Raw genomic sequence first — 17,591 nt, forward strand, 5'->3', positions numbered from 1 at the left:
ATAGGAAATAAGTTCAAAGAGCACATCTACAACAGAGCGTCCGTAAAGTGAGGCAGTAGTAAAACAGAGGCTCACGGAGTAAGTCTATATAGGGCAACTTGACCTGTATACATTATCACAGCGTGGCTTGGTGATGACGTCAAAATGTATTCTTATGCAAGAATACAATCTGGAAGAACGTTTAAAGTCACGAAAAGAACACAGCTGAATTCATCTAAAATTGGCAGAAATATAACCATATAAGCAGAGGTCTTTCCTTTCCCAACAAAATCGCTGTAATATGATCATGGCTCTAAAATATGTGCCAAAACAGCAGAAAATCAAGAAAACATTAGCAGTTCTTTAGCAAACTTTAGATCACTCACAAGCCCTGTGCCAGTCAATTTGTAACAGATTTAGTTCATTTTTCACATCTTTTGTATAGTGCTCTTTCATATTATACATGTTTTTATTCGAAATAATAACAAATGTTTTGAAAACGTCACAACAAAGCCTCCCTGTTGATATTCAAATATTCCAGATGATGGCGTAACATTGAAAAAGACAGCTGGTTCTACCTGCACGTGACTCCTCAGGTAATAAAGGTAAATAGAGTTGGATTTCTATGTACTTGGTACTTGAAATAAATTGAATGACAGTTGAAAAACATGAACAGACGTGATCATCAATGTCAATAAATGCTTTTAATGAATGAGAAATAAAACCTTCACCACGACTCTGGTTATAGCCCCCTTTACCCAGGCCACTTCATCCTTGAAAGAGACTGAAGAGTTTGGCCGACAATGGGTGCAATTATATGTTTTCACTTTCTTTGGGCTGACATCAAATATTGATCATAAAGATTATAAAAACTGTTTCTTTTGTCAGACGTCATTATACTTCAAGTATTATTAGACGAAAAAGGAACATGGTCAAGTAGCAGCAAATCAACGAATTCGAGGCTGTGACGATTACCTTCCTCCCGTTCAAAACATACAAAGGCTCCACAAAGTTTTTCTGTGTCATCCACGGTGGTTTGTACAGCTCTTTGAAAAACTCTTCTACACGAAACAAGATCACCATGCAACCTATCAAGAAAACAAACTATGAGCAACGAAGGCCTCTCGAAAGCCGCAAAAATAAATTACTTGGATACTTGGATACAATTGTTTTTTTTCAATGCCATTTTAACATATTAACTCGGGGCAAAATCCCCATTTATAGAATAGTGAAGGCTGAAAGTTCTGTAGAACGGCATCTAGAGTCCTGCAGAAAAAAGATCAGATGTTGACACCAAACAGTACCATACATATTACAACAACGTTACAGCTAATAATTTATGTTGAATAAATTTATTATATAACCAGAATAAAAGAATGCTTGCTGTGAAGATATTAAAAGTTCAATGCAAAAATTTTGTAGTTGGCGGGCAAATTTTCTAAAATGGCAAAAAGTGAAACAGATGCTACAATTATGGTCACCAGTTTCTTCACAGCTAAATGAGCAAATTAAAAACTAACCTTAAGAAATGCGTGTATTCTAGCCACATGTGGGTTTCTTTGCCGTGAATTTTCATCACAGAATCCCAGATTTCTTGCGCTTTACGTAAGTTATTGAGGTATTTCGCCTGAAAACGGATACGTTCTTTTAGAATGAAAACTAATCATTAAGATACCTTTCGAAAACTTTTTGGGATTATTATAATCACCGTAGAAATTGCAATAATTTGCTTCAAAATATGCCTTAAGTTATCAACAATCGCGTTTTTATATTTGGTCAATATTGCCTTGATCTTGTGATGTCATACAAAAATTATTTTGCCAAAAGGGAGTTTTCAATATGGAACAAAATGCAGCATATTATTCTTTATATTGGAAATTCAAATAGACAAGGTAAGGAAGGTTCTTGATTAAAAATTAGGTTATTTATAGAAAAAATTGAGCTACAGTTGTCATCAAGACTGAATGTTTACCTCGATAGCAGCCCAATACCTCCTCAAAAGAGATAATTTATCACCATCAATACCAAAATCTGCATTGAAAAATCAATTCTTAATAATTAAAATTTTGAAAGAATTGACTTAACTGGTTTATTTCACAAGACAATTAGCTATTAAAAAACGCTTTGCTTAAGCTATTTTACAAAATGTAAAAGACATGATTAGGTTTAAAAGATGAGAGCCTCTAAACTCTAATTTTTGAGTGATTGGATTAATCGCCAAAATTATAAAAAGCATTGAAAGCGATAACTGTCGATTTTCGTTAACAGGTTTTTATAAACTACCGACACCATACGAGGAACCCTTTGATATTAAGATCGGTTTTGAATCTCGACCCAGGTGTGACAACTGGTATGAAGCTTGGCACCTGGCATAAAAGAATCTATAGCAAAAAAACCAACTGAATCGCTATACCTGTTCAAAACCTCAAGCGGTTAATCCGCAAGTAAAAATAGCCCTTAAAACCATTACATCGAAGTGTTTTTATCAATTATTTAGCCATCTACGATGATAACTCAAAAAAGAGGAGGTTAAACAGGCTACATGACCTCGAACTCAACGAAAAAGAATTGAAATTTTTTCACATTGGCATTACTGGTGAAATCCAGGAGAAAACCACAGACAACGCAGCCTCGAAGAGAGCTGCTAGCAGGTTTGGGGAGGGGAGTGGGGGGGGGGAGGAGAATTATCATCATTTTCATCATCACCATCTTCTACCCCTTCTCAGACCAGTGTCCAGGGAGACATGGTGGGCAGAGTTACCTCATGGCATTATTCCTTCTGGGTATAATGCTATTGCTTTTATGATAATTTATTCAATTAATAATTTTGATTGCGAGATATTACTGCATAGCTCTTCGCTCACTATTCGGAGAAACAGGCACAGGTTTTGGACAATGGGAATAAAGAGAAGCTATTGACTAAAAAGAATGCATATCTTACAGTGATCCATGTAATTAATTGCGTTCTCAAATGTCTCTCTTAGATCTTTAATTTTGCCTTCATCTACAAGAAAAAGACAACGTAGTGTAAGTTAAACACACTAGACATGACAGACAGACAGACATGTGCCATCAAAAAGGCCATCGACCATCGATTAAAGCAACAGTTTCATAAGAGTAGGCATTCTTGGATTTATAAATGTTTTAAGATTCCAAAGAAGCCTTACACACGACGACTGTCAAAAATAAGACTACCCTTTCACAAATGGCTGTCTTTTTGGGTCTTAGCGTTTCTCGGAGACTTTGCAGCGGATAAATGAGGGGTCCTCCACGTTCTAATGAAATCAGAAAATCAGAAAGTAACCTTCTGGAAAGTTCTAGTGGAGGTAGACCAACTGAACAGAACAACAAATTACCATATAAAGTCACCTACAAAAATCTCCAAGATTGAAAATTTCTAGGGTTTCCAACATTCTACACAAAGTTTCAGGCTTGAAAATGACATTCCTGCTTTCAGGGCTGCATACATATGTACTATCCCTCTCAAAAAATTTCTGATACCAATCCCCATTGTATCCTTACGGCTACAAGCAAAAGAGGATTCTTTTCTATTTCTCAAAACAACCTCCTAGCAATGTTTGCTGAAGTATGGTTACCATTTAGATACTTTTGGACGTTTTAGTGGCGTAAATCTTGGCATTTAAATGCATGGTTTTTTAAAGAATAACATTTTCAATACAAATTTTGATCGAGCTACCACCACCCACCACCCCCCCCCCCCCATGCACCCACTATCTTCTCCACCCAAGACCCCACACCTTCAATCATAAAGCGACATCCCTGGCAGGGAGCTGCAACATATAGCAATATCAACTAAACAGCACCTGTATCCCAGGATGTGATCTGCCGCTTCATATAATCCGAGTAAGTGAGCCAAAGTTCAGTGTAGGCGGAACCCGAACTAAATCCACATGTGAGTGCCTTTTGGAAAACAACTAACAAAACAAATTTGATTAGGCAGTAAAATTTTGGGAATGCTTTATAAAAAGAGTCCTCAAACAGTGGCAATAGGAAAGAATTCAACATCGATTCAATATTTTCTGCCTCAGAACAGCGAATTTAAAATATCCTAGAAATTCCAATGATAAAACAGTAAATTGAAGTCACAAACAAAAAAGTGGGCGATAGAAAAATGATAACGCGACTATGATGATACAAAAACTAGCATATAAGCAGCTACTAGGCAATATTCATGCCTTCAAATTAAATTCAAGTCGCGATATGTTGGGAAAGTGGAGTTTTGACTGCGGTTTGAATGCACAAACCAGAACACCTTCCACTGTTAAGGAAACTGATGCACGTTTTAGTAAACAATGCACAATTAATGACCGTCATGAATGATTTAAACAAATATCAATAGATTGGTGAGTAAAACTATCTCAAGAATAAACTATATTAGTCATGGTGAACAGTATCATAAACAAAGATAAAAGGAAGTATCATGATGAACGTACCATTTAAATTTTGGCAACAATGGTTTATACAAAGAAAGACCCTAAACGAAGTTGACTAAAAGAATAGGGGCAATTTACAAAACTAAAGTACATAATTCACCTTTTACATCAGATGGTTCCCTGTTCTCTTTCTCCTAATATAAATAAAATCGAAATGGGTGAGTGCAAGGGTAAAAAAGGAGACGGAACATCAAATAATACACATATCATTTAATATTACTTAGAAATATAGTAATGCTCAAAAAATATAATAGATATTATTAGGTAATAGGTAACAAGTAAAAGATATGTATAAATTACAACCTAGTTATTCTCTCATTCGTATTCAGCTATGTTGACTGGAATAAGACAGAGTCATTGAAGGCAAAATGAAAAGTATAGCTGCTAGAAGAGAAAGGACAAAACAGTTTTGGCAAAATGAGGGTGTGTGGATGTTTGTAGAAATGTTTGCTGCAACGAATCAAGGAGTTGAGCGAATCGCACAGACAAAAAATCTTTTTATCTTTACAAAAAGAGAAGATTGTTAGAAGATTAGATTGGTTTTGGGTCTAAAGCAGGGTTCGAACAAACTTGGCTTATGAGCCATGGCATTAGAAACCAATATTTGTGATCAAGAAAACTATTTACATAATTGTTAATCAAACTTTCACATAAGTTCATTTTCTAATAGCTCATGCATTCTTTCAAGCTTTTTAAGGTGCTGGAAGGTACACAAATAATTAAAACTAACGATTCGTAGACCGGGATGTAGCGTCTAAAGGTTAAATACAGACTCAAAAATTTAACAACCCAGGACCCTTGTAATCAGGCGAAAGAAAGCCAAAATACTTACCATCGCTTTGATATAATTAACCCAGAGTTTGCCAACCCACGGACAATTCCTGGTTGCTCTTTCATGAACAGGTAATGCAACTGATGCCACTTTAAGCTTCTTGTCCTGCAAAAAATCAGATGACAGGACACCGTATGTAATCAATTGACAGTGACATGTGGGTATACAGCCATGGGAATACAATTATATAAGAGAATCGCTAAACATGCCAGTTTCCTAGCCCGAAATCTATACAATCAGGCCATGTTTTTATTACATTTCTCAAGAAAGATTTCAGAGGTACTGTTTAGTGAGAAGATGTACTCTTTTCCGGACGGGATGCACATACCAAGTATTCAGTGTATTCAATCCATAAGCTCGGGTCCAGGCAGTTATCCTTTATCGCTCTTTCGTAAATACATTGGACTCTGGCAGGATCACCGTCCTTCATTTCAAGAGCAATGTAATCTCGATACTCGGCTAACTTGGGCTTCAATGCTTTGCTCTAAAGGAGAAAAAAATTTGTCTAAGACTGAACATAAGAAAATATGAAAGACTGATAATGCTTGAAACTGTAAGGTCAAGTAAAAATGTCGAGTGTTTTCCATTCTGAAAATTCCTGGATAGTCTTCACTATAATCTAAAAAATCTTTGCTCAAAGTTCTTTGAGATATGAAGGAGCTTGGATTGAATATAGGACCAAATGAAGCAATCCCAGTGTAATACGGCAAATAGTTCCGGCACAATAAAATGGATATCATACAACCTTAGGCCCACAAAGCTTTGCATCTAGCACAGGCAATCCAACCAGTTACCCCGTGGCAAAGATATTAAGGATGTCTTGGAGAAGGAAAACTATATTTTGGGGCTTTGACGTGACGAGTTTTAGGAAGTAGAATGAAATTGTAATCTCTGGGTAACAAGGCAATGTTTGGATTGATTGAGCTGGATAGCGTCCATAGTAAGGCGTCTACTATTGTACGATGTTTCACAAAGCTAGATTCTTTTGTTGCATTAGAAAGATATGCCCACCATTCATCTTCATACCATTAGATTGCAGAAAAGCATAGTTTTTACTAGCGCTGAGGTCTACGAACGAATGACGTCATTCCACAAAATTAGTTTCTGCTCTAGGATATGGACAATGTTACTTACAAGTGCATCCTCTAAGGGCATACATTTTTCTAGTTTTGCCAACGCCTTCTGGTATGCTTTGTCCACTGTATCTGGGATCGGGTTCGAGGTCCAGTCTTCATAGTCTTGCATTGTCTGTTCCATTCCTAAGTAGCATTGAAAACAACGAGAAGAAAATAGCAACCTTAAATTTGCGCCATTGTAATCATCCTAAAAACTGCATTTTTTGTTTGTATTTTCAATAACACTTTTTTGACTTTTGACAAAAAGTGACAGACTTATCTTAGAAACCTTCAGGAGACTTAAAACGCCTTGGATTAAGCAACTTTCATTCAAGCATTGCCTATAATGGCTTCTCCTGATTAGCAAACAAAATTGCTGCCACTGATAAAGATTCATCGACAAAATAAAGAGCGAAAAAATAATGTTTATTAAAGAGTTGTTCTTACCAAACAGCGGTACTGCAAGCTGCCTCTTAAAGAGAACTTCCACTCGAGCTATCTGCTCGTCACTAGAAAGTTAGAGAACACACTTACTTTCAAGGTTCTCACATTTTAAGATTGACCAAATTCAGCTGCCTAACAACAACGCTCTGTTTGCAATGACATGTAAAGGAAATGATCTACTAAATGAGAGAGCGTTCGTATTTTCTTTATTATTATCAAAGCTTAATCAATAAAAGATAAAATTTGAAATAATATTATTTTGATTAGATAAGACATCTCACATTCTTTGCAGCGATGTTCCCGCGTTCTCAATGCCATGTAGTTGCTAGATATTAAGAAAACAAGAGTAAAAAACTCTATGACTTCAGTCGGCATAATTGTTATTAGGAACATAACAATAAAATTTCTAAAACAAAGGTGGTACAAGGTTGCAAAGACCATTTTGAATAACCACGAACATGCATTCTGATAAAAGAATATATAACAAAATAGAGTGAAATTTTACAATTACTTTGTTTATATAAGATTGGTAAATCATCAATGCTGATTGTCAGAAGCTCTATTATGAAACATGAACTTATATAACACATCAATTGATGTTAATTCCTATATGAAATATAAACGCGAAATAGAATTGAAAATACCTGATAAGACTGTAAAATCTCCATCTCAAATTCTCTGTAGCTATCCCATACAGAGGAGCCCTTGTAAAAGAAGCATTAAAGCCTGATAAACTCCAGTACTTGTACAGTTTGTCAAAAAATTGTTGTATATCTAAATTATAATTCACTGCAATTTTCTATTTTGGCTTGCAGATTGATTGTGGCTTTTTTCCTTAGATGGAAAATATCTGAAACCAAATCCCTTCAATTTTGCAATTCTCTCTATAAGGTGTGTCAGAAATAGTAAACCATCTTTGGCCTGACAACTGAAAAGGACTTGGAAATGCACAAAAACATAATTCTTACTTCAGTTAGATGCAAACCAACAGCTGTCACTGCTTTTTCATACAGTTTTCGCACATTATCAATCCCATTTGCACTTTGAATCCCATCCATAGCAACTTGACAGTACTCTATCCAGACACGAACACCTGGAAATATAGCCAGAGACCTAACATAGGGTCCGATACATGCTGACATTCTGAGATACGCATTGTTGTTGCAAAGGGCAAAGAAAAGAGTTTGCGATTGAAGATAGTTTTGAACTGACAGTTGTTCATCCCTAGTTTAATCTAACCAACTGTAGAAGAAAAGAAAGTGTACAAGACAAAGAATGGTTTATCTTGTGTGCTACTTTGAAGTCATCTAAGCAGATATCAGACTTCTACATGTAACTACGGCAGCTAAAAACCAGTTACTTCAAAGCACCTACAGCAATGTCATTATCATTACATTCTTCCTCTTTTATTTTAATCAATGATCAATATTTACTTTGATAATCCTTGACAGCCTTTTGAAGCAGTGATTCCATGTAGTTTCTTTGAGCTGGTAATGATGCTAACGGCTTTTCATCATTGATCCATTCTAACCAAAGCTCTTGAGATAAATAAACAAAGGCACGAAAATGCAACATGGTAAGAAAAGCCCTTACATCTTTGAATGAAAACAGTGATGTTGCAGCTGCAAAATTCAATTTGATGAAGTATAAAACAACACCAAGAGATGAAAACCAACATTAGAGACTTATACTTTATTCAATTCAATTCAATTCAATTCAATTCAATTCAATTTCATTGACAAATATATCTAAATACATTTCAATACAGAAATAAAAATAATCAACATGACATTGCAATAGTATCCACACAAACAAAGCATGAATTACTGTTCTTTTGCTGCAGGAAGAATAACAGTATTTACATGTATAAATATTAGAAAAAAGGCAAAGATCCCTTGCAACGCATACATCTTTACAGGACTTTGGCAACACAAGATGATCAAGTGAGTAGCTAACTCTTACTATAAAACAGCAAGTGCAACATATGTGTAACTTTTACATCAGTTTGCATTTGGATATGAAAACTTTAATAGCAGGCATTTCAAGCAGCGTTACCTTCTGTCAAAGGAAAGATTTCAGACATGCACTCTCTTGCTTTACGTGTAGCATCAAGATCCCCGGATAACCGTAATGCTTTAATGAGACTAATGTGGCCATCATATTGAAATGGGTTTGTTGTGACCTGAAACACAGCAATCACTGAATGCTGACCAAATTAATGTCTCACTTAAACATTCAATTTTAAAACTTCATTGCATGACAATGTATGGGGCACAGCACATTTTAGCTAATTTAGATGCAGAATGCAAGAGCAGTCATTTCTTGATTCAATGAATTACTACATTTTGCATAATATAGAGTTCTGCACAATCTATCTGGGTTGTCTAAAAGGTGTTCCCTGATGGCATTCCTTCCAACATAAGAAAAAAAGCCCCTCAAAGAAAACAGCCTCCCTGATCTTGTAGGTCTAAAAACACAGTTAAAACTAGTGACCCTGTCATCAGACAGCACATTTTGTATATTATTTGAACTAGGTGCCAATCAAAGTGATATAAAAAGAAACAATGACATAATTGACTTCTTCTTATTTTTGACCAGTCATAAACAACTAGTCCCTTGCAGGGATCAAGAAACAGAGAGAAAAGAAGACCAGTTCTTTCAGTCCTAACAAGTTGAGGTCTTCTCTTTTTTTTGTACTTAGAAATATGACCTTGCCTGCTGGTTGATTTTACAATTATCAATTTCCGTATGTTTTGGTGTACTCTGAATTTTAGAGCAAATTCATCAACAAATAGCTGTTTACCTTTGGAAACTATCATTTGCATGATTATAATCCTTTGAATGCAATCCCTTTGAACAGATGTTATCTTTTCAAGACAACTTGAGGCTTCCAAGAGGAAAAATCTACTGTTCTTTTTTCAATTTGATTTTGAAATTATGACAAAACATTGCAAACCCAATAAACTCTTAATAGATACAAAACCCTAATCAGATTGAACTTCTTCTGTACACTTTATATAATTTTTCAACTTTTTGGTCATTATCAGGCATTTAGAGTGTTGAAAAAATTGACATTTTCCAGCAAAAGAGTTGAAGCACTTGAAAATAATTTCTTTATCCAAAATATTCCTGGAAAAAACACCCTTAAAACTTTCCAAATCAGAGTACAGATGAAATATAGAATAGCCAATTAAAATGGAGGCATTACACATAAAGAGCCAGAGACAAAGATAACACATTTTGTGTGCTCTTAAATTGCATTCCAATTAATTCATAGTAATTAAATTATTGCTTTTTTACATGCAAACATTTTAACAGAGCATAGACTGATTGTCAGAATGTGAAATTATATGTGACTATATGAATATGTCCTATTATCTCCCCCCATAGTTATACAGGGCCTTTAAACCACCTGCAATAGGTACCCTGATTCCAGAATTTCTGCCCAATTTTTAGCCTGATTCCAGAACATCGGTTCCCAAATCCCTGTTTTCTAAAAACCCTGTTTTTCAAAACCCCAGTCACAAAAATGTGCCAATTTCTGACTCCAAAAATAAAAATTCCAGCTTCCCCAAAAAACATATCAAGTCCCCTCAAAAAGGTTTTCGAGTAGCAAGATATCAAAAGTGCTAGATAGTGGGCAGCTTGTATTGAGATTATGAACTGACTAATGGTTCTAAAGAGTGTAAACAACATCAGAAGCAAAATTGGCAGAAATTAATATGTTAGGTCCTATTACAGATCCCACCGGGGGGGACAGGAAGCACAAAACAGAGGAAAAATACTTATGTGAAGCTCTCAGAGGTACCCCTATTATATTAAAAGTACCCCCACCCCCGCCCCAACTTATGAAATGCTTCCTATTCACATGTCTATAGATGGCCTAGAAATGTCCTTCAGAACACATACGAAAATGACTTAAAGAGTTAGAGTTGATACAAGTAAAATATATATCACTTGATTCTCTTACCTATGAGCTAGTAATAAATGTATAAACTGCATGTTCACCTTTTCTGGTTAGGCAGCGGGAGATAAGAGTGTGTTAATGTACAACCACACTGCTGATGTGCTAGCAAGACTAAGATCAGGGGTAGTTACACGGGAAAAAAAGTGACTCACAGACTCTTGAAGATTTTGAATTTCTTCGTCATATCTATTGTTGCTTTCATCAGAATCTGAAGAATCTGAGCTTTCCTCGTTCATTTCCATTGAGCCATCAACATCGTCAGAACCCAACACTCCACTTTCCTCCATGTTGGCGAGACGGATAAATGTTGTTGCAGTTGTGGGAACTTTTCGTGTAGGGGAATGTCCTATGTCATAGGTTCGAGTTCTCTCAAAAGTTTCGAACATCAGCCAGAAAAGTAAGGCACTACATGGCCAAAGGGTACATAAACCCCTAATTTTTTACTAAAAACATGATTTGAATTTGGCCAGATTTTTCAGAATGGTAAGCTTGTAGATTACAAAAATACGCTGAACCAAAATCAACAAGTAAAACAGAGTCAGCCTAATTTTTGCCAAAAACTGCACTAGGGCAGGGGCGTGGGAGAGGGTAAAAGTAAAGACAGAGATGCTTCTTGTTTTGGGGGCCATTCCTTATAAATGAGAATGACAATAGCCATTCTTAATCATAGAAAATAATTTACTCATGCTACATGGGATCCGATGCAGGTTGAAAAGTGAGGGGGGGGCAAGGGAGATTTTAACAAACATAACTAAAGATCATAAAAAAAGCTCTATTGCTTTCCAAAAAAGTGGAGGGGCTATGCCTCCCCCGGGCCCCCTTCATCGGAGGCCCTGTGCTACTACCTTGTTGGGGGGACCCTGTATCTCGGTTCTTTGGTAAATGGACAGTTTCTTTACATTGCTCCAGAATTGCAGAATTGTTTGAGAATCTACAATTAAAGCAAACGGCCAAGTGCATTGGGAGAGGGATGCCTGGGGTAAGAAGCCCCAGAAACCTCATCCTTAGGGGGCCCGTGAATGTGTGATTCCTATAAAGGGTAGTGTCTATATTTCTTAAAAGTTACTCCTGCCTGAGATGGCTCTGGTCATCCCGATAGAAAAAGCGAGTCTTACTCAAAAATTATCTATGTTCATTATTGGATAAGTAGGCCCGTTTAAATGTCCCAGTTTTTTAGAATCAACAATGATTTAAAGGATTAGTGAAGGCAAAGTTTCTGGAGTTAAACATAATCTTCAAAGATATTAAATGCTGCAAATGTCATATATTCAATAAAATGTCTACAGGCAGCAGCTCAATCTGTAGATTGCAGAGAGCATTTGGACATTTTGCTCGTTGACGGAATCAACTGACACGAGGCTGCTGGAACTCAATAATACCACCTTTCCATTTTCAATTATTTCATTCCATTCGTGTTGCGTCAAATAAACCAATTCCGAATAATTCTTTCCAAACAGTCTAACCAGCTTCTGGGATTTAGTTAAACCATAAAGCTCCATGTTTGTGTTATCGAAAAATGTAACATTGGTGATGATTTTGCTCAAAGGCTGCCATGAATTTGTCGATACGTTGCCAAAATAACAGTTTCGACCATTTCTCCGGATGAATTCGCTGTACCTGACACACACGAATAATATAGACGCATTTTTGTCGTATATCCTCGTTATGACGTCATTCACAACTCGCTTTGTTTCATTATAAGAGAAATTGAAACTGTAGAATCTCTCCGTCGTCAGTATTATAATCTCAATGCTAGAACTATTTTCATTTCGACAATCTTTACGAGGACAGAAGTAAGCTTTTTCAAGGAGAATCTCACCTTTGTAGATTCTTCCTTTTTTCTGTTTCCATTTTGACAAGTTCTCTATGCTTATGGCGAAAATTATTGTTCTGTTATCACCAAGGAAAAGTTCGGGTATCCAAATGCTTCTCGACTTTCCAGAATCGAACGTATCAACATCTCCAAATGACGATTCTACACCAGTAACATTGACAACTGTCATGAATTCCGGTACAGTAAGTCTTATGTTTACCTTATAAGCTCTAGAAACCGACATGTTGTATTTGTGGGACACTTGCACTTTAAAGGTTACGTTTTCCCCAACAAAGAAACGTCGTTTCTCCATAATTTCTCCTTGGTAAAGTAGAGAGGCACTTTCGTTGCCATGCCTCAGGATCTCCATGTCTCTTTCAAAGGTTCTTATGTACTCGTCCATAAACATCACGGTTAAAAAAAATTTCGTAGCAAATGGGGAACCAATCTGTATCTTATCGTTGTCATAAGCACGAGCTGAAATTTCAATCGTCGCATCAGACAATAGATTTTTTATGGTTCCAGTGATGCTATGGGCATGTCCACTCTCGGTGAATAACCTTTTCTTGCTGATCGTGCCATTTGTTTTGCAAGTTGTTGAAACGATAGAGATATCTTCAAAGTAGATTAAAGGATGTCCATTCATGATAGGGACTTTGGCTGTTATGACCAATGGTCTCAAAGCCGATGTATAGAACCCTTTCAGTTTCAAAGAATGTTTAACAGCCTGTCCTATGGAAACCGTTCTCTCGTGACCAACCCTTGTCAAGACTGCATCCATACCTTTGAAACAAGGTGGTGATGCCCTCAAATCATCAAAAAGCGTATGTCCCCAATGTGCGGGCGATGAGTCAACCATCTTAACACTGGCACATTTGCCTATATAGGTTGATACGTCCCACCAGTACCTTCCCATGCGCACTGTCCCTGTTGATGATGTTTTAGCCACACTTTTCCCTGAGCTTTGAAATCTTTCAACTCCATCAATCACTAATCCAACATAATTGTTAGGGTGTGAACCCCCTCCAACTGTGAAATGCAGCATATTTGTTCGTATCTGAAACAATGGTGATATTGCTATTCCGACCGGGGAATCACCAATCGTTGCATTTTGGTTCGATGTAAAAGTATCTATGCATCGTTTTCCAACTTTGCCTATTGCTCCCACAACTGAGCTTTGGCTGAATGTCGGTTGCATCTCGAAAACGGTTCCAGTTTTTTCCCATTCGGAAAGGTCGTTGTCTTCAAAGTCGAAAATCGGGCAACCAGTCAGAACGTATATATTCCCATCTGTGCCAAGTGCATAAGCTTTCTTGTCAGTTACTGCTACATCTTTGAAAGCCTGTTGTTGATAGCCGCGTCGTTCCCAAGTAAACTTAATGAAATTGCTGTCGTATACGTTGACCGCTTCCCATATGAATCCGTTTGTGTCTAGTTTCCAGAGTGTCTTCTCTCCATAGGCAGATATGTCTTTGACATTCGGATATATATAAATCCAAGGTGCAGTCCAAGAGGGAGGATTCGCATCATCCATAAGACCAGTAGTGTAAAGATGACGATAGCTGTTAACACAAAAACAAACTTTTCTTGCACACGATTCCTTAATCAAACCACTGCCCGATACACCCAGCCAACCACTTCCAGAATGTGACGATGACGTTATTCCACTCCTTTTATATACCAATGTGGCAGCGTTATGCCCTAAGACCAGGCCATAACGTCCAGTAGTTATTCCTTTTAGCAATCCGTCTGTCTGAACCCATCCTGTACCTAACATATTGGTGGATGACACGCCGGCCCTAAAAAATATCTGTGAATAAATGTTAGTTATCCAAATTCCATAATCATCATTGGCATCAACATCAATGACGTCGCTCATCATTTTAACGAATCCCCCATCGTCATGAAGGGACTTGAGTCCCTTTGCAATGTCTATTTGGTACAAGGCATGTTTACTTGTAGCAATCACATCTGTTGATCCTCCTCTGTTAATCCTTTGCCACAAATCTTGGGAACTTCCAGAAAATCCTGCCAAAAGTAACACCGAGAGCAAGCATAAAAACAACATAGTGCTCTCACTTGGCTGGTTTCCTTTCTATTTATCGGAATGTTTAATGTCGCTGCCTCAAAGCAAATGCTGTTTAGTTTCTGTTGAGGGTTGGTGTATTTTTATGGTTTACTATGATGAAGCTTAATCAAACTAATATCCTTGCCAATCTGCATTTCTGGTCCTGTTCATCTGTTTGACACAACTCTCTTTAAGTCGTGAAAGCTACGAGAGATCTGCTGCATTGCATGCCCCAGGCGAAGGCTTAAAATGTTCATTGTCGATTCTATTTATTCAATCAAATTCAAAAAATGCATTAACAAAATTTTGTTGATATAACAACTGTTTCTTTGCCACAAGTCTCAACATTCAATGTTTTTTAATACCTGATTGTTGCTTGCCCAGATATGTATTCAATAGCAATTGTTAAACATTTAAAAATTTAAACAGCCACATAATTAATGTATCGGAGGACTTTGATGAGAAATCGCTACAACGCGACATATTTTCTGAAGACGTTATGCTGGATAGTAATATTAGTTCATTCTTTTTTTGGTGAATCCGCTTTTCTCTTAAAAGCCCCCATCCTGAGATGCAAATTAGCAAAGAAAGAACTAACATCAAGAGTGAACCCAAGCCCTCTTCCCCCGCAAAGAGACCCGGAGGAAACCAGGGACGCCGGAACGACCAAGGGGCAAGGGGGCAAGCTTGAGTAAAAGGGCCTTTGAAAGACAACTCCCAGCTTCTACTAATTCCTTCTACTAACTGCCGTTTTATTTCGATCTTCTGTAGGTATTTGAAAAATTTGCTAACTTTCAGCATAAGGATTTATTTTACAAATTCTAAGAAATGTCGTCATGAATTGAGCACTGCAATCAGAATTTCATATGAACCTCTCTGATTATTACATTTGGTCGGTTTCGAAGGTACTTTAATCAATAGGGCATTCTGGCCCTTCTTGCCCCTCCTATAACAATGATAATAATAATATAGAAATAACGAATAATTTGTTAAAAGTTGGCGTACTAAATGAACGTCTAATAGCTATAAAGAAGCTAATTAAGGCCAACTGTCTATAAAGAACTAGTATTAAATAAATATATGATACAATATTAAAAATGTTTATGGTATAATGCTCTAAATAAAACCTGCAGAAGTGTGCAAAAAAATGTGCAAAAGCACTCGCACTCCTACATTAATCGATATTCTTGTTTTATATCTTTGGACAACCAGATCATTTTTGAGTGTTCTCATTCTTATTATTTACATTCTCCATCCTAAAAATTCTTACCATAAGGTGAGCACATACCTGTCAAGCTACTGTGGTGTTTTGCAGTGACGTAGATAGGATATTTCATAAAAGGTGCGAAAAACTGAAATTTACCGACAAAACATCTAGCAAACAATTTTAATTTTTTCATAGATTTTCATAACATAATTAAATCAGAACTAAAATAAAACAGACGATGAAATCTAATCATTTACTGGAAGTCAATTGCCATTAATCATATTAACTGAATTGAATTTGAATTGAATTTTATAGTCTTCTCTTCTAAAAAAAGCATTTTTAAGTACCATATTTTATCAATAGAGACTGCCGATTTGATTCAGAATAACTGAAAAATTAGCTATATTAGGCTATGTTCATATTGCTCCGTATTCGTTTTTATCCGTTTTCATATTGATCCGTTTTACCTTTTCACACTTGTTGTGTATGCGCGCGCTATGCCTAAGATCCGCTGCGACCTAACGCTAGACCTAGAAAGCACACGAGACAAGACGCCATGTTTTCACTCCGACCCTGATCTAATCTAATCTATCAACTCCAATCCGAGGCTAGTATAAAATGGTTTATGCCTAATACATTACAACACTGCTCCGGATACAGTCTGAAAACGGTATGAATACGATGAAGCGTTAACATTGCTCCGCTCTGGACGAAAAGGAAAACGCCACGAAAACGTGACAACAAACGTGGTTTTGGCTGCTAATAAACTTTCCAAACAACTCACTGCCACTCAGGGGCGGATCCAGCGTCTGCGTTTGGGGAGGGCCATTTATGAAAGAAGAGGAGGCCTGCGAAAATTTCACAGACACGCCCTTCAAAGTCTCACCGAACGCGGGAAACGCCCCTTTCTATCAAAAAATTTCATAAGAAGGTACACTCTCAGAACACTGAAAATTAAGAAACTTCATTGCTGCGAGAAACTTCCAAGCGAAGTAAAGGCTAAAATACATGATGAAAAATTGATGAACTTTGGCTAATCGTGTAAACACGCGCTTCTTTAGTTAAACTGATGAAAAACGGATATAGAAATAACTTTGGGGAAAACTGACATAAAAAACTGATCGTGTATTTCAGCCTTTACAAATATTCATATTGAATATTTGGTCAGCAGCTTTCGCGCTTGACTTGGGAGGGGAACTATGACGCATCAGAGTTCGTGAATGACATTATAATTCCTGTGTTCAAGAAGCCGGCATAAGACACGTACCCTTAAGATGAAAAAAAGATTTAGAAAATGAGCAAAAGTCCCCACGTATTTGGTGCGTATCATTTGAATGGTAAATTTTCAAAATGGGTAGTCACCAAAAATTCATCGCAGCATAACAGGCAAAGCTGAGTAGTTATAGGTACTGTTTTGCTTTTGTTGGAAATAGTGACGCTTTTTGGGTATCACAATCGCAATAACACGATGAACAATGTTTGAACTGTAACCCATTTTAGCCATAACTTTCTCAACCATTAACGTTTGCAGACGTCATTCATTCATGATCGCAGTCATGATTTGTGTTAAACCATAGTCCATATGAGCCGCGAGATCCGGTCACATCTAATTTTGCATTGAACTATTGTTTTAGGCTTATCATAATTCTTGTGTTACACATCCACTTGCAACTTATTGCCTCACTGAAAGCGAGAGAATAAAGCCGACTGGA

At 36.9% G+C, this 17,591-nt stretch overlaps 2 protein-coding genes across 3 annotated transcripts in view; both read right to left on the bottom strand.

The window, feature by feature from the left end:
- LOC135682988 (spliceosome associated factor 3, U4/U6 recycling protein) overlaps window positions 1–11,325 on the bottom strand; it is a 26,421-nt gene extending 15,096 nt beyond the window's left edge. For both annotated transcript variants that reach the window (XR_016143895.1, XM_065198114.2), the window contains exons 1-16: window positions 10,944–11,325; window positions 8,880–9,006; window positions 8,258–8,362; window positions 7,793–7,917; window positions 7,469–7,528; window positions 7,106–7,149; window positions 6,828–6,889; window positions 6,400–6,524; window positions 5,594–5,749; window positions 5,266–5,370; window positions 4,534–4,567; window positions 3,804–3,914; window positions 2,921–2,983; window positions 1,952–2,010; window positions 1,500–1,606; window positions 955–1,067 (exon numbers count right to left, since the gene is read on the bottom strand). Coding sequence is in view for 1 of the 2 variants with exons in the window: in XM_065198114.2 (XP_065054186.2) it covers window positions 955–1,067; window positions 1,500–1,606; window positions 1,952–2,010; window positions 2,921–2,983; window positions 3,804–3,914; window positions 4,534–4,567; window positions 5,266–5,370; window positions 5,594–5,749; window positions 6,400–6,524; window positions 6,828–6,889; window positions 7,106–7,149; window positions 7,469–7,528; window positions 7,793–7,917; window positions 8,258–8,362; window positions 8,880–9,006; window positions 10,944–11,177 (1,630 nt within the window). In the remaining variant the exon portion in view is untranslated. The remainder of the gene's footprint in view (window positions 1–954; window positions 1,068–1,499; window positions 1,607–1,951; window positions 2,011–2,920; window positions 2,984–3,803; window positions 3,915–4,533; window positions 4,568–5,265; window positions 5,371–5,593; window positions 5,750–6,399; window positions 6,525–6,827; window positions 6,890–7,105; window positions 7,150–7,468; window positions 7,529–7,792; window positions 7,918–8,257; window positions 8,363–8,879; window positions 9,007–10,943) is intronic.
- A 187-nt stretch (window positions 11,326–11,512) lies between these two features.
- Window positions 11,513–16,634, bottom strand: LOC135682991 (uncharacterized). The gene has a single exon (XM_065198117.2). The coding sequence runs from the start codon at window positions 14,670–14,672 to the stop codon at window positions 12,072–12,074; it is 2,601 nt and encodes an 866-aa protein (XP_065054189.2). The 5' UTR covers window positions 14,673–16,634; the 3' UTR covers window positions 11,513–12,071.
- Between the last annotated feature and the right edge of the window lie 957 nt (window positions 16,635–17,591).

This window comes from Rhopilema esculentum, chromosome 7 (assembly GCF_057945365.1).
Source record: "Rhopilema esculentum isolate cy_ngs chromosome 7, ASM5794536v1, whole genome shotgun sequence".
Taxonomy (NCBI): domain Eukaryota; kingdom Metazoa; phylum Cnidaria; class Scyphozoa; order Rhizostomeae; family Rhizostomatidae; genus Rhopilema; species Rhopilema esculentum.

Coding starts and splice junctions, on each gene's coding strand:
- LOC135682991 (XM_065198117.2), bottom strand. CDS start 14,672: ATGTTGTTTTTATGCTTGCTCTCGGTGTTACTTTTGGCAGGATTTTCT.